This window comes from Anthonomus grandis, chromosome 5, assembly GCF_022605725.1.
Source record: "Anthonomus grandis grandis chromosome 5, icAntGran1.3, whole genome shotgun sequence".
Taxonomy (NCBI): domain Eukaryota; kingdom Metazoa; phylum Arthropoda; class Insecta; order Coleoptera; family Curculionidae; genus Anthonomus; species Anthonomus grandis.
In genome coordinates this window covers 23,684,990-23,701,712 of record NC_065550.1, presented here as the reverse complement: position 1 = coordinate 23,701,712, position 16,723 = coordinate 23,684,990, and the positions used below count along the sequence as shown (strand labels likewise).

At 30.5% G+C, this 16,723-nt stretch overlaps 1 protein-coding gene across 1 annotated transcript; it reads right to left on the bottom strand.

Moving 5' to 3' along the window:
- Positions 1-839: 839 nt before the first annotated feature.
- On the bottom strand, positions 840-16,444 carry LOC126736202 (zinc finger protein 37-like). Its single transcript, XM_050440450.1, has 7 exons — positions 16,199-16,444; positions 15,796-16,090; positions 12,991-13,284; positions 9,037-9,220; positions 8,762-8,979; positions 8,473-8,708; positions 840-1,394 (listed from the first exon to the last, which is right to left on the bottom strand). The coding sequence occupies exons 1-7, from the start codon at positions 16,328-16,330 to the stop codon at positions 1,248-1,250; spliced, it is 1,506 nt and encodes a 501-aa protein (XP_050296407.1). The 5' UTR covers positions 16,331-16,444; the 3' UTR covers positions 840-1,247.
- Between the last annotated feature and the right edge of the window lie 279 nt (positions 16,445-16,723).

Sequence of the window (16,723 nt, the reverse complement as noted above, 5' to 3'; positions counted from 1 at the left end):
CTCAGTACGAAGTTCGTCTTAACCAAGCACAATTTAGTCACGAGAGCTAATGCTAAGCAACTAGAGACTAAAAACATTTTTTGTTTGTGTTCCTCACCCTAGAGTGCAGATCAGGTACAAAATGCTATCTATTTTAGAGATTTTGACGAAGATTTTACAAAGTTTATGTGTTGATAAACAAATTTAATTCATTAATTTTAAATACAGTAATACAAAAGAACGAATCTGCAAGCATCAAAAAATATTGTTAAAGCTTAATGATCGTTCTATTGCTTTTATAGATTTCTAAAACAAAAATTATTAATTGTTAATTGAAATTAGTTTAATATAAAATCTGAAAGTACATTAAAATGATAATTGGAGATATTTTGAATGTTTTCTGATAGAACATATCACAGCCTAATATTCTAGGATATTTATCAGATATCGATCCTAGGTGTCTATGAAATTTTAATAGGATAGGATATAGAGGAATAATACTGTATGTTTTCATGAAAAATAACTAATAGGACATCCTTTAACATTTTTATGAGACCAGACAAGAAATATATTTTTTTTTATTTTCATTTAGTTTTAGATTGGCAAAATATTAAAAACATGACTTTTGAAGTTGTAATTCCAGAATTACCTTGGATAAAATTTATCATTTATCGCTGATTATTGTTTGACTTAATACCCAATAAAAGAATTATTGCTGCTTTGGTCAACAAAAATAAGAAAAAGCAGATTAAATGCACAATATTTATATTCCTCCACAATTAAAAAAAAACACTATACCACAATAAATAAACTAAAACTATGTTAATCTATGTTTAAAATCATTATATACATTGCAAATTAATATTTTTAACCTATAATATAAAGAAAATTGACACTTTAAAATAGAGGAAACTATCTATATAATATATAAATATTTTCGATGCTACGTGAGAATATCAATTGTAAAAAAAAGAAATATATATTTTCCTCTGGTTCATCCAAACACCACAAGTTAAAATATGATATTTTGCAATAAATAAAAATTAGCCTACCCTATTTGAAAACATTCTAGTTTGCTCTATAAAACTGGTACAAAACACAATTAAACCAAAAAGTATATAAATTCGTTGATTGGCAAAATAGAGCCTCAATCTCAAGAAACTCTCTAACTAATCACTTTATAACCTAATATATCTATTAAACAGTACAAAGTTGGGTTAAAATAAATACGAACTATTTGAGATCACAACTAAAATTAATATCACACTTTAGAGAAGGAGTTTCTCCTGTTTTATCGGTTCCCCTAAATGCCCCTTTTTCTTTTGGTGCTTGTTTAAGCTGCTTTTGTCGTGGTACCGATTGTTACATACCGGGCAGGCGTAAGGAGTTTCGCCAGTATGCATTCTAAGATGTATCTAAAACAGATTTAGTAACTATAATTATAAAAATCACTCGTTATGTAATTATTGATTTAAGGTATGGAATGAGTGTTTTGTTAATTTATTGGTTTTTAGAATTGAAAACGTCGTATTGTGTGTTCCTAGGAAATGTGACAAATGAGTCTATTTTTATAGCTATGGAAATATTGACCAATAATACATAATATCATTTCAAAGTCGTGAAATAAATACCTATATTAAAGAATAAAGCTTTCTATAAAAAAAGAGTGTTAAAACGTATAACATTAAAGCCATATTGCCATACGTAATAAAAATTTTATAAATAATTTAGTTTAAAGAGAATGCGGTGACATATCACTTTTTCGCTTTTAGTTTAATGTACGCCACTGGTAGAATTTAAAGAATTGGTTATTCACCAGAAAGTCCCCAAATGATACCACCCTGTAGGTCAAAATATATTTTTTTCTTCAGGGAATTTACTACTCAATTTTCTAAAATATTAAAGAAACATTCTGTACATAAACTATTACGAGTTTAATGGTTCTGGTTTAAAGTTTTAGCTCTATTTCAGGAATTTTTTTTATATTTTTAACCTTCTTAATGAATTTTTTGTATTAATCACTAAATTTAATACGCAATATTCACTGTTTGTAATTTATTTTTGAACAATTCTTTAAAAATCATATTTATTGAAAAATATTTTTAATAAATGTTAAAAAAAACTAAGAACCAAATAATGGATTTATAAATAGATATAATATTCCTCTATTCAAAAAATAAAAAAATAAACTAAATTTAATTTATATATTTAGGGAGGGTGTCACCAAAAAACTACTTATAAAAGAGACATACTTATGTATCTAAAACCAAAGTTTGAAGTTTGGTCTGCAAACATTATTTTGCTAAATTTTTAGTAGACCGTGATTATAAATAAAGTATAAATAAAAAAACATTTTCAAATTACAAAAGTGTTATTAGCGAAGGTAGAATTTGTTCCGGTGTTTCGTTATCAATTTAAGAAACTATGTACTCTCTTTCGCTATCTAAACTGGATTGCCATTTTCCATTAAGAAACTCAAGATATAATTTCTTGTTAACTTAAAAATGCACATAAACTGCGGCACCAACTCTCAAATTAATATAAAGTATAGCTTGGTTCGCAAGCATATATCAAAAATTCCTAATAGACCATCTCACAATTATCCACTTCGAAACGCAGAGCATGATCTTTAGGTGACAATCCCAAGCTCAGAATTAATAAAAAGCTCTATTCTTTACGGAGCTAAAAAAATGCACAATAATCTGCCTTTTGAAATTAAATCATTGACATCTTTTCCTCGATTTTGCAATACTTTGAAATCATATTTACTGGAGTTTTATATGCAGTAGATGATTTTTTTTAATATTAATTTTTGAGTATCATGCACACACTGGCTAATTATTACATTTTTTATGATGTAGAATAGCAATATTTTGTATTGCTAAATTTCTATAAAATTTTTTATGACTTTTTAAACATTGTATTAATGTTTTTGACTGTTTTTGTTACTTTTTTTATTTTACTTTCTCGTTACTATTTTTATTTACTTTCCTATTTTCTTACTTTTTACATTTAGTATAAGAAATTTGACCAGGTACATTTATGTCTTTTGTACCCAGTTTTGTATATATTTATTTAGTACTTGTATTTTGATTTATATATTTGTGTGTTTTGCTTTTTATGTATAGCTTTGCCTACAAGGTTTTTTAAATTTTTTGACAATAAAGCATATTTGATTGATTGATTTGATATAAAGTAGGAAAATGAAATACTGCATAATTATCCATGTATTGATTTTTTTCATATCACATTAAAAAAAAAAAACGATGAAAAACTTAAATAAATTAGTATTAAATTGCTGTTCTTGGATCATCGTCCTGCAACAGCAAAGGTGATACATTATTCCGCTTCTTTCAACTATTTTGCTATAAGAGATACATGCAGGGCTGAAATTGGCCGCAATGCGTTTAAGAGCTTGCATGCTCTCTCCAATAAAGTCGTACAACGCTTAACTAAGGTTACTCAAATTAAAACTACACCAGTTGACCCACATCCTCGCATAGACGATGTGCAGATCGTGCAAATAAACTCGATGTTGCGCGATTATTGCCAAAATTGAGGACTATATAAAATCATTTCCGAAAAAAGCGTTTTATTATTCTTCTAATTTAATTGCCTAAATGCCAGTTTGAACGTCCTCCAGATGCAAGAGATGCATTGTTTATTACTGAAAATTCTAATTTAAAAACTGTCAAGTATGAATATTATTTGAAACGTTTTCAATATCTACAGCTGCGACAATATTCGGTGTTTTAGAGGCACAAAGATTCTCAGCGAGGCCCTAATGAACTCAGTGCATCGATTTTGGACTTTGGACTATTACACAACACATTCCCCAAGAAGTAAAAAGTAAAAACACTTTAACCAGGTTGTTTACTGCGCTGACATCAACGGCAGATTTGAGGTTATTAAGGTTATTATATATAAATTCCAAGTTTCAAGTAAAATGGCTAACTAATATCGATATACTTAATTTCAAAAGCTGGTGGCCCCAATACTTCAAAAAAACTTAAAGATGTTGAAAAAAAAACAGTCCTTTACCATTAGCAAATACAGACATTTAATATCTCCAGGTAACCTATTAAAAAAGTACTTAAAGGTTATATCAGAGCATCTGAGCGAATTGATGGTGTCACCCATGGTCTTTTTAATATAAAAAAAAAACAAGAAAATGTAGAACTTTGTAGAAAAAGGATACAATTTTAGCATTTTCAAATATCAATAGCAAGTTACCAATAAGGTATAAAACATTCAAATTATGGCATCAGACGGACTTTCTCAAAGTATACAAGTGCCCAATAGTAATTATATTTGTAATACTACAGGATTCGCCGCAAAGTCTTTTTATTGCCCAAAAATAAGGCCCACTGGATCTGCTGTATGTATCTTTTTTTTTCAATAATCCATTCAATTAGGCTAAACATTTCATCTTAAATAAATTCTGTCTTTTAGATATTAATATCTTTTTTCGCTAGAAAGTTGCCAGAAAAGAAAGTGATTCTTATCATTTATATACAGAGAAATTTCAAATTTGAGCTTACAAAACCTCGCAGTATTGAGGAGCTGACATTCACATTTATTTAGAATTTTAAATATAGTTAAAAAAAGTATAGTTTAAAAATTTTTAAATTTTATTTTGGAATGTTGCAGACCAAAACGCGTGCTTACAGATTATTTGGTCTGCAAAAATTATTTGCCTGAATTTTTAGTTTTTAATTATAAATAAAAAATATTTTCAAATAAACGTTTCAAAAACGTTATTTTTTTAGGCCCCCTCTTATCATAAAAGAATAAGTGTTCATGAAAGAATTATTATAAATTAATACAGAGCATAAAGTAGGAAATGAAATACCGCACAATAATCCAAGTATTGATTTTTTGTTATATGGGAATTAAACATTTATTAAAAAAATGACGAAACACTTAAATAAATTAGTATTAAATTGTATATTCGGTCAAGCATATTTAAAACCATAGATCCATCATAATTTTCCCTAGAAAATTGAATATTAGGTAATTTATAATTTTCCATTAATTCTAATTTTTCTATTCCATATAGAGCTGCTATTTACTACACAATGTTCTTATACAATATTGTATCATATCATCCTTTATTTCGTAATGGAGAACAGTCTTTCGAATATACGATTTTAAGATTTTATCTATAAAACTTTGACAAAAATTAGAAAAACAATTGAAAGAGCGAATATTAAATAATTTTAATGAAAGCTGTAAGACCTTAGGCATTTTTATTGATCTAGCAAGAGTCTTTGACATTGTGGCACCTCACATTCTCTTGCAAATGCTGAGTTAGCACTCTTTGAATCATACCTTGGTAATCAAACGCAACAAGTAAAAATTAATAACTTCGTTGGAGAGATAGGTACGGTTGAATGTGGTGTGCCACAGGGTACATTCCTGAGGCTACTTTTATTTTTGATCTACAGATATAATCATTCAAACCTCGCCTATAGGAAATAGTCTATGAGCGGAAGCGAGAGGGGACATATGGAGTCCGCATGAGACAGACAGAGGGCACAATACATGCCGTTTCCAAATAAATACGTTTGGCAACATTGATATTGCTGCCGCACGGCTCTCCGCTGGTTCATCGAAAACCGAGACAATACTTATCCCCACCACACTGCACCACCAATATGAGATTGCATTTTAAACATTTAACGTTATTTTTATTCCTAGCTTCCTGCTTAATCAGCAAAGATTAGATTTAAAAGCGCTCGCTATTTTCTTGTTAAAATGTGTTCTTTTGAGGAAAAAAGCAAATTATTAAGTGGTATTATGCCGGCAGTTCTGTCGATGAAATATCAGGCAGAATTGCATTTACGTTCGAAAATCGGCCCATTCCCGTACGCAGCACAATTTTTGCAATTATCCATAGGTTTGAGACCTTTGGGTGCTTGCAAAATTGCAGGAAATGCTACGCAAATGAGCACCCAGCTGTTGTTAGACCGCTAGACGAAGAAAGGGAGCTTCGAGAGGTTAATGTTTCTGCTGCTGCTGAAATAAACTTTCCTTGCAACAGTAGAACCATTGCCAAAGAAACGGGTATTGAGCTTTTAAGGGTTAGAAGAATTTTAAAAAGAAATAAGTACAAGTGCTATAAGTTGCAAAAAACTCAAGAAATTTTCCCACAGAACCATGAGAGCCGGATGGAATTTTGCCATGACGTATTGGAAAGGGCAAATCGGGACGAAATGTTTATTAGTAACATTTTGTTTTCAGATGAGTCCTCTTTCTCTATTTGTGGTAACCATAATCCGTCCATTACAGTGGATTATTCGAGGGAAAATAAGCACATAAGCATACCAACACGTACACAATACCCTCAAAAGGTAATGTATGGGCTGGCATTTTAGGTGATTCAATTATAGGTCCTTTTTTATCGATGGAAACCTTAATGCCAGCAAGTGCCTTAATCTTTTGAGGGATGAAGTTCTTCCTGCTATTCGAGGGCTCAATATGAATTTAGAACAAGTTTAGTTTCAACAGGATGGTTGTCCCGCTCATAACGAATTAGTGGTACGTCAATTTCTCGAAACGTCTTTCCCTGATCGAACAATCAGTGAAAACGGTACTATTAAATTCGGCCCGCCAGAAGCCCCAATTTAGCCTCCAATGATTTTTTTCTTTGGGAATACCTAAAAGAACAAATTTTTAGGCACGAAAATGAACGGGCTACTAATTTAGAAGAGCTTTGTGTTAAAATTAGGCAAGCATTTAATAGTATCTCCATTGAAATGTTGTCGACCACGAGAAGGTCGTTTTATGATCGATTGACGTACTGCACTGCTAAATAGGGTGGCCTTTTTGAACCTGACATAAGATAATTTTATTTTTTATTTAATATTATCAAATTAACTTAATTTTGAATTAATTTTTTTATTTCCTGTCCAATATTTAGTTAATTTATATTTACAACATTATTGCAGTCGGTTTTTAGTTTATTTTTTGCTGTTAGGACAGACAGCAGCAAAGACTCAAACGAAACAATTTTTTTTTAATTTACCACAGAGCAGTGCAGCCCCGCTTGAACGCCTTAAGAATACTGAAAGGTTTCGGTTTCGGGCTTCGGGGTCCGCTGCTTCGAGTATGTTGTCACAACGTGTTGTTGTATGTTGCCAGACCTACCGCGATATATAATTCCTATAGGCGAAGTTAGAATGATCATAACTGTATATAAACAACCTTAAAAGAATTTTACCTCAAATAAATTGCTCCGTTATTTGTTACGCTAATGATACTAGAATTCTAGTAAAAGCAAAATCATGGTCAGAAGTACAAAAGCTAGCTTAAAAATATATCACATTAAATAAACTTTAAACGTACGTATCAACATCTCCTAACTCTAAATAGTACTGAAACACGCTTTTTAAATTGCTCTATTTATAACAGTGACCAGCAAGAAGAACCTTTGGAACTAATAATACATAGTCATCCTTGTTTTGCGCATCAAATGAAAAATTGTATATATGTGATTCTAAGATATTTTCAGTTTTGTACACAAAATACCGCGGTGTTTATATTGATAAAAACTTAAGATACAATAATATGCACATTGACTAAAGTTTTATCGACTACACGAGTTTATGCCTTGTGATCGTTGGGAGTGGTCTATCAGACTGTGGCTAAACCCATTCTGAATTATGGTATAAGAATTTGGGGTAGTACGTGCAGTACAATCTTATCAAACCAAGTCACTCAAAAATATATACTAAAAATATTAAAAAACCAAAAAAATACCCAACAGTTAATTTATTTTTAGAAAGTGGTGCACTCACAATAAGAAAATTTTACGTGAAGAGCACCCTTAACTTTATGAAAAATACGAACATTTTTAAGTTTCTACTACAACGCCTTAATATTATTAGATCTGTCACGCAAAAACATATTTTTTTTTCGGCTAAGGTGGAGTTTACAATTTGTCAGCGTCATATTTCTTATGTAGGGCCAATAATATTTAATCTTTTATCAAACGATCATAAGGCTATAAGAAAAAAACTGTTTAATGTACACATAACTGAATGGATAAGGTGTAACTATGAAAATGTTTTGTTAAAGTTACCCTTTTTAACGTAAACAAATATTTTAACACAAACAGGTTAACCACCCAAGTCTGATGTAGTCTGGTTATAATTACTAGTATATAGGCTAATATTTTCTTGGTAGAATAGAAGAATTGATTCATTTTAAAATTACTTTTTACAAATTTAGTCTGGGTTAATTTAATTTATGTTTTATATGAGCTCCCGAATTTATTGTTAAAAAATTATTATTGTATTTTAAATAATATGTCCAGACAACTAACTTTGTAACAGTATTGTAAAATGTTAATATTTGAATTTAAATGTTGTGCATTTTGAACTTGTATTAACCAAGTAATGACTATTTAAAGTTGTCTCAGATAAAAAAGAACTATTTGCATCAATAAACATATTGTAATAAATTATTTTGTTTTATTTTTTTCAAACTTACCCTCCAAGTACCTCTATAGTTAAAACACTTGCCGCAGAAGTCACAAAAATAGGGTTTTTCTCCGGTATGCGTCCTTTTATGTACTTCGTAGTGGGCTTTCAGCGAAAACGGTTTACTACAAACCTCACACTTAAATCGTTGCGGAGTGGTACCAAGATGGTTCATTTCGTGGATTTTGAGGGCGGCTTTTGTTTTAAAGAATTTGTGGCAGTAAGCGCATGCGAATGGTCTTTCTCCTGAAAAACAAATGGTATTATTGAAATAACAAAAGAATGACAGACTTTAATACCCGTGTGCCCTCGTATATGGGCTTCCAACTGAGCTTTTGTTCTAAAGCTCTTGGCACAATAGTTACAAAGGTAATTTTTTTCTTTAGGTCCTTCTTCAACTTCTTTTTTAGGTCGTTTTTTGTATTGTATTTTGATCCCCTGATGAAATAGTTTGTGATTTGCAAAGCCAGACCTGCTGGCGAACACTTTTGGACAAAGATCGCATTTCAGATTTAACCTAAAGGCACATAAAATGAACCACTTCATTTTAAAGAGTTTGAGCTTAAAATGTTACCTCACTCTATTTTCAACATATCCGGGCTTCAGCTCTACCTCTCCCAAAGCCAGTCTGTGGCGGTAAACGTGTTTAAAATGGGCCGGATACATTTGAAAACCTTTGCCGCAGTAATTGCATATGTATGGGGTTTCGCCGGTATGAATATTCATGTGCTCATTACGGCGCCTTATTGTTGAAAACTCTAAAACAGTATCATCCATTGCTACAGAATTGCAATTATATATACACTATCGTTCATATGTAGAGCAACAAACTTACAAATTAAATTTTGTAAAACAAAAAGCAGCAAGTAACAAATTTTACTATAAAACATTTATATTTGGTCTTGGCTATACATTCCTTAGTATAAATGAGGCGTCTCGTAGCAAAACTCGTCTTATCCAAATTTTACGAAAAATGTGGTAAATATGGCAACATTCTCTTTAGATTGATTTGCTCCTTCTACCTTAATAATATTCACCAAAACTTGCCTTATCCCATTAAAATTCAACGGCAAAATATTGCTGTTATCGCAAAACTTGCCTTATCCACTTGATGTGTCATTTCAAAACGCGCGTTATCCGCGCGACCAATCAGAAGTCGAAAACATGAAACACGTGCCTGCTTGTATCACCCGTTTTATATTTTTGTAGATTATTTGGATTAGTATAGGTTATAACAGAGTTATTGTGGGATATTCTTACCAAATTCTTTGTTTTTAACTAACTTTCTAAAGGTATTTTTATTAGAATTATAATTTATAAAACTAACTAGTTATTTTTAATATGGAGCAAAAAATTATCCCCGCAGAACGGGGTAAATGCAGAAGAAATATCAGTGACAGATCTGAGTGGAAAAGAGAAATACTAAAACGCGAAAGGTATTTTATGTTTTTTTTTTGCAAGATTGACAGGGTATTAAAGATAATTGTTTTGCTACTTTAGGCGTTCCGCCAAAGGTTTGCCAGTCTATCCTACCTGCGGTCACAATGGAAAAACATACAAATGTATAAGATTAACCAGCCGAGATGTTTATGACTTTCATCAAAACTTTTATCAGGGGAAAACCAAGAAGGAGCTAGATGCGTACATATTAAAATTTTGTAAATGTTCACAACCGAAGCGCGATAGACATATAAAAGTAGGTAGCAGCCGAAAAGGTGTAAGTGTTAAGTATTTTGTGAAAAAGTCCGGTTGCCAAAAATTTGAAATACAAGTTTGCCAAAAAACGTTTTTGAACATTCTTAATATCTCTAAGGATCGCGCCCAAAGAATTGCCAGGCGATATCTTGAAACTGGGCTTTTGCCCAGAGAAAATCGTGGTGGCGATCGCGTAAGCAAAAAATACGAAGAAAAGCGAGTGGCCTTGAGAAAATTTCTGGAGAGTTTGAAAGGAGTGGAAAGCCATTATTGTCGTTCGAAATCAAGTAGTCGGCAATATTTGAGTAGTAATTTAAATGTTTCCAAGCTTTGGAGGCACTACAATCAAAAGCGAGTTTTAAAGTAAAAAAAACTTTTTTCCATGACATTTTTTCAAGAGAATACAACATTGGATTTGGAAGTCCTGTAACCGATGCATGTTCCAAATGCATTGAGCTTTCTAAAAAAATAAAATTAGAAAAAGACGTCGATAAAAAAAACCAATTGATGATAGAAAAAAGGGTACACAAGCTAAGAGCCAATGCATTTTTTGCCAAACTTAAAGAGGTTGACTGCAATATGATAACATATTCGTTTGATTGTCAAAAAAATTTGGTCAATCCCAAGATCCCCGACCAGATTGCTTATTATAGCAGACAGTTATACACATATAACTTTACTGTTATTCAAGGTTCTTCCAAAGCAAAAATGACCATGGAAAACGTTCATATCTACACTTGAATGGAACATCAACATAAAAAGGGTTCAAATGAAATCTCTTCGGCAGTCTATGACGTTCTTTCAAAAGCTGATTTGTCCTCTTATTCGGTCATAAGGCTATGTGCTGACGGATGCGGTGGACAAAATCGCAATTCAACAATGATAGGATATAAATGTCGCACCGTCCAATATTAAATCCATAGAAATCATTTTTCCTGTTCCTGGACATTCATATTTACCACCTGATAGGGTATTCGGTAGAATTGAAAAGGAATTTAAAAAAATGTCGACGATTATCGATCCTAAAATATATTTGGATTTATTTAAAAAACACGATACTGTAGTAAACTTAGGCCAAGACTGTCTGGTTATGGACTGGAAATCTCAAGTTGGCGATTTTTTAAAAAATGTTAGCTCTTGGCAATTTATGTTCTCCTTTGCTAAAAGGTTTATATTGACTAAAAACTCTGGTGAAAATAATATTATGGTTAGAGTAGAACAATTTTATAACTCGGGTACTGGGGTACCTAAGTCGATTTTAAAAAAAGGAAAAAAATGGAATCATTTTGCTCCAGACACTGTTCCAATGGGAGCTCCAGTAAATTCTGCCAAGTTAAAGGGTGTTGATAATTTACTAGAAAAACATTTTGGAAATGAATGGAAGAGCAAAGAGGATTTAAAGTTTTATAAAAATGTTTTAGATGGAATATCGCAGCCATTGATAGGACCTAATTCTGAAGTTCCAGAAGATCAATTCTGCGAACCACGAGAAGCAGAAGATGAAGGAGAATTAAGAATTTAACTTTTAAGACTTTTGTACTTTTAAAAATATAGATGTCCCTTCTCAAACTCGGCGTTGTTTTATTTTTTTTGCAGCATAACTTGTCAAACCCAAAATGACTAATCAAAACTTGTCTTATCCATTTTTGTTTTTTTATTTTAGCCGATTAAGGATATTCTACATTTAAATAAATTGATGTGAGTGTTTTCTAAAAACTCATTTTATATTATTATTTATTTTTTGTTATTGTATCCAAAAAAATAACTTTAGTAGAGGTTTTTCTGAATTTGCGTAGAACGACTTAACATGGATAAGACGAGTTTTGGATAAGACGAGTATGAGACGCCTCAAATACCCACACTTTTTATAGACAACGTTCTTATCTTACAAATTGTTTGCTGTGAGATTCATAAGTAGAGCAACTATTTCTTAAGTCCATTTTAACATTTCGGTCAGTCCAGTTCAGCTAAAGTTCTTATCAGATACAAAATGCCAAGAGGTACAAATAAAACAAAAAATCTTATAAAAGTTTAGGCAAGGAGAAAAACGTTGTAAAATTGCAAAAGATTTAAATTTGAAAAAATCAATAGTATCAAGGGCTATTTCCAATTTTAACAGAAGAAATACTTTAGAACCAGTCCCCAAGAGTGGTGGGAGACGCAAAACTACTAGTGCCATTGACAGAAAAATTAAAATCCTTTCTGCTTATGACCCCTTTATAAGTGCATTCTGTATAAAAGAAGAAATTTCTGAAGTGTCTGTAAGTACCATAAAACGAAGACTAAGAGAAGCTGGTTTATAAGGGAGGAAGTCCGCTAAAAAGCCCTTTATATCTAGAGAAATAAAAATAGAGAGGCTAGACTTTGCTTTGCTAGAGAAGAAGTCTTTTCAAAAATGGAAAACGGTACTATATTCCGGTAAAAGTCTTTTTAAGCTTTTTAAATCTGATAAAATTTCTTGGGTTATTAAATAATTTCTTAAACATGTGGGCTGAAATTGATAGAGTCATTCATAATAAAAAAAACCATGAAACTTGAGTGAACTGTATGAAGAAGTCAAAAACCAGTGGAACAGTTGCTCTATATTGGACCCTACAAATTTGTAATAATTAGCATAAATATTTTAGGGTTTTATTAAAGAATTAAATTATATGTTTACTGTATGTATTATTACTAGATAATAAAGCCCCAAATAAAAATCTGGTGTCTGACTTTCACTGTTCTGTAAAATTTTAAAATAATCAAAAGTTGCTCTACATATGAGCGATAATGTATAATAGGTTTTATGGAAAATACATTTAAGCAAAAAAAAATGCAAAAATTTGGCACAAACCTTTTTCACACACTTCACATTTATGAAGTTTGAAACTCTTGGGTCTACAGTTAACATTTTCTTTATAATGTGAACACAATTTGGTTTTGCTGGTAAATGTACCACCGCACGCTTTACAAGCTGGAATGGCACTGTTTGATTTTTCCTCATCTTCTTCTTCTTCATCTGATTCTTCTGCAGCTTTGATTGATCTTAGTTTTCTTCTTACTGGAACTGATCTTTTACTTTTTGTTGTTAATTCGGTTTTCTTTTTTCTCCCTCTCTTTTTCTTCAATGGTTCATTTTCTTGAGCCACTGAAATGGTTTATAAAAACAATAACAAATAAAATAAAATACATAAAAATAATATGTTAATAAGATTCATTTTCCTCATTTTGTTCCATTGCTGTTTAATTAACAATGATAATTTTCCATAAAGAAAAAAACATTTAACACTTTTTTATCTGATACAATTAAAAAATATTTAAGGACATATTTCAGCACAAAAACTGGCATAAAATGTATTATGCAAGCATTAGTTTTGGAAAATAGATAAAAGGGAAAGTAACTGATAAATAAAAGGTAAATAATAAATTTTTCAAAGGAACAAATTTGTGTATAGAGTTAATGTTACAAGATTTTACTTTAGTAGTCTAGTATAACAACTCTTATAATTGATGTATGAATGATTGTGTAACATAGAAAATATAAACACATTTAATGAACCTTGAAAGATAGGTTCAGAGAAAGCAATTTCTTTAAAAATTATTTGATTTCCAGCGATTTATCCAAAAATTCTTGTAATGTGTAAGGATAAGGAAATTAATATGTTCTTTATCCTTATTTTTAATTTTCTTAACTGCATAAGCTTAATGCTGTCTGGAAGATGATTAATTTAATAAAAGTGATTACAAAACTATTGTCTGTGTTTTATTTAAGTGATGTTGAGCTAAAGCTATTAAAGACTTTGTCCTAGTGTTATAGAAATAATGTAAATTTTCATGAGTAATAAAATTAGGCAGGTGATATATGTATAACAAATATTCAAAAATAAAAAGTCCAGGCACTGTTAATATTTGGAGTTTTTTAAAGTGTTGTCTTTGTTGTTTTACATTATTTGCTGTTTAAAAACAGTTAAAACATATGTAGAGTTTCCCAAAACCAGAATCCCATACAGTAAATTGGATCTGTAAAATCCCCATGTATGCTGTCCTAATAATTTCTTGAGTAGAATATGCTGAGAATTGTCTGAATAAAAAAGTTATGCTTGCAAGCTTTAAAGAGTTTTTTTATGTGTTATTTAAAATTTAAATCCTTATTAAGGTAGATATTAAAAAATTCAATAACAATCTGATAAATGTTATTATCAGGTCTTAAGAAGAATTGAATAATGAAGGTTTTTTTATCTAATAACAAGCATACCCAGCGAGGTCTCAGACTCCACATAGGTAACAGTTCAATATATCTCCATATTATATATTGAACTGTTACTTTGATCACTCTCATTTTTTCTGTATTATATTAAATATATTTATGTAAATATTGCCTATTAGTCAAAAATGGACTCAAACCTAAGATTTAATATGCTCAGAATGCCTCATCACCTAAATTAGTTTATCCGCAATAAAATAATAATTATAATATACTTCTTTATTTGCTCATATACATCCAACAGCTTAGCATTGTCAAAAAGTATAGACTGTCAAACGCCAATAATACAGTGCATAAAGGGAGACATTAATCTATCAGAGTTTTACCTACATAACATAGCAAATAAAAAAACTTACATTTTTGTAAGTGCCTTGACGATTTTTTAATGATACCTTTTAACCTGTGCTCTGACATCATTTTAGTGTTTTAGTTTTGTTTCCTGTTAAATAATGTAATTTACTTCTTCTAAATTCTGTTTTATTGACAGCTTTACTTATTTTTTAATGAAATTTATCAAAAAGATGCTTTTTTTTCTCAATCTGTTTTGTTATGATTAATTTTGGTAATGTGTGTGAATTTTATGGTAAAGTGTTTTAGAAGTTATGTTTGTTTGAAATTTAAAGTGAATTTGGAATTTTTTAGTTTTTTTAGTTTTTAGGATGCTTGTACACAAGATTTTGTTGTCTTACGTAATATAGCACATTTTCTTTCCTTCTTTCTTTCTTTCTTTGTTAACAATGTAAAACAAAATACAATTTTGGTTCGCATTAGAAATGCTCACAAGTATGTATGAAACATTTGTTATACAGGTATGAAAGTATAATATTCGATAAATTTTGATAGACTAGGTTAAAGACTATTGTAGAATTCGTCCAATGAGTATGGACAGATCTCCAAAATCAGGTTTTTTGTTACTTGCTTAAATCTATTTAAATGTAGTTGTTTTGTGGTTTCGGGTATTGCATTAAAAAGTTTTATGGCATTAGTCATATAGCCCTTATGGGTCAGACTAAGCCGGTGTTGTTAAAGTAAGAGATTTCCCCCATGTCTGGTGTCATATAAGTGCCTACTATTTACTGTGCTAAATCTAAAAGAGTGTGTTCTTACATGTTCACTTTAATTTAACTAGTTATAGCTCATTACTTATCATAAGTTTAAAGCAAAATAGGACTTTTAAAGAATTTTTTTTTCTGTGTGAATTTTTAAATGTGATATACTTGTGCCACACTGTGAAATCAGAAATTGGTTTTATTGGCTTCCAAATTTATCCTCTAAATGACCCTCAATTACCAAAAATAAAATTTTCTGCTCAAAAATAATATTTAATTTTTAACTTTAAATTATCAATCATCTGAGTAAAATCTAAGTTCTCTGTTTCGTTTAATTAATAGCTACCTTGCTCTTTTGTCTCTTCCTTCAGTTCAAAATCGGGATCATCTTCATATGTACTATCCATATCATTTTCGATAAATGCATCTTGACTATCATTTTCTGAGTCAATCAAATATTTATCACTGGATAGATCATCATTTATCTCCTTAATTTTTAACTGCTCCCTTTCTTCATTTACTATTACTAATTTAAGGATAGCATCATTTGCCTTACATTTATCTGCAAACCTTTTAATTTCTTCCAGATACCTTGTACATGTAATGCAGATGTTTTTTGGTAAAGGATCCACTGGAAGAATCTGAAACATGAGAATATGAGCAATAGTTTTTGGAAGTTTAGAATTTCACTTTTCTATTGCAGAATAAAGTCCAATATAAATAGTTATTAAATATTCAACGATTTTTACCTCAATTTCACTAATTGCCGTAAATATTTGGAAGAGTTTACCATCCAAAAGAGGCTTTAGGTCTCCAGATATCAGACAAACTCTACATATATTTGGAAAATCTCTGGATTTTATTTTTAAGTCACTGTCCATTTTCACCTAGAATCGTATTAAATGGAAAAATATTCAAATATAAATAGAAAAATTTTAAAAATAAAAATAATACATGTTTATTTGTGTTAAATTTTTGTTTGTTCGACTTTGACACCAAACATGACAAGTACAGTAGTGTTGTCAACATTTCCAGCAAAAAATTATGTAGTTGGGTAGTTAAATATCCCTAAAATCACGAAGCGCTTTTTTATAACTATTTGTTCACAAATTAAATATTAATCACATTGTTAAAGTAAAAATGAAATAGCCTGGAAAATGTCAACGTTTATTGTAAATTCAGTGTAGTTTAAAAAAATCTGTAGGACTCTGGAACATTCTGCTATTGGCTACCCTGAGTAATGAGAAGAAAGGGTAAATGTCAAATTGTTAAAA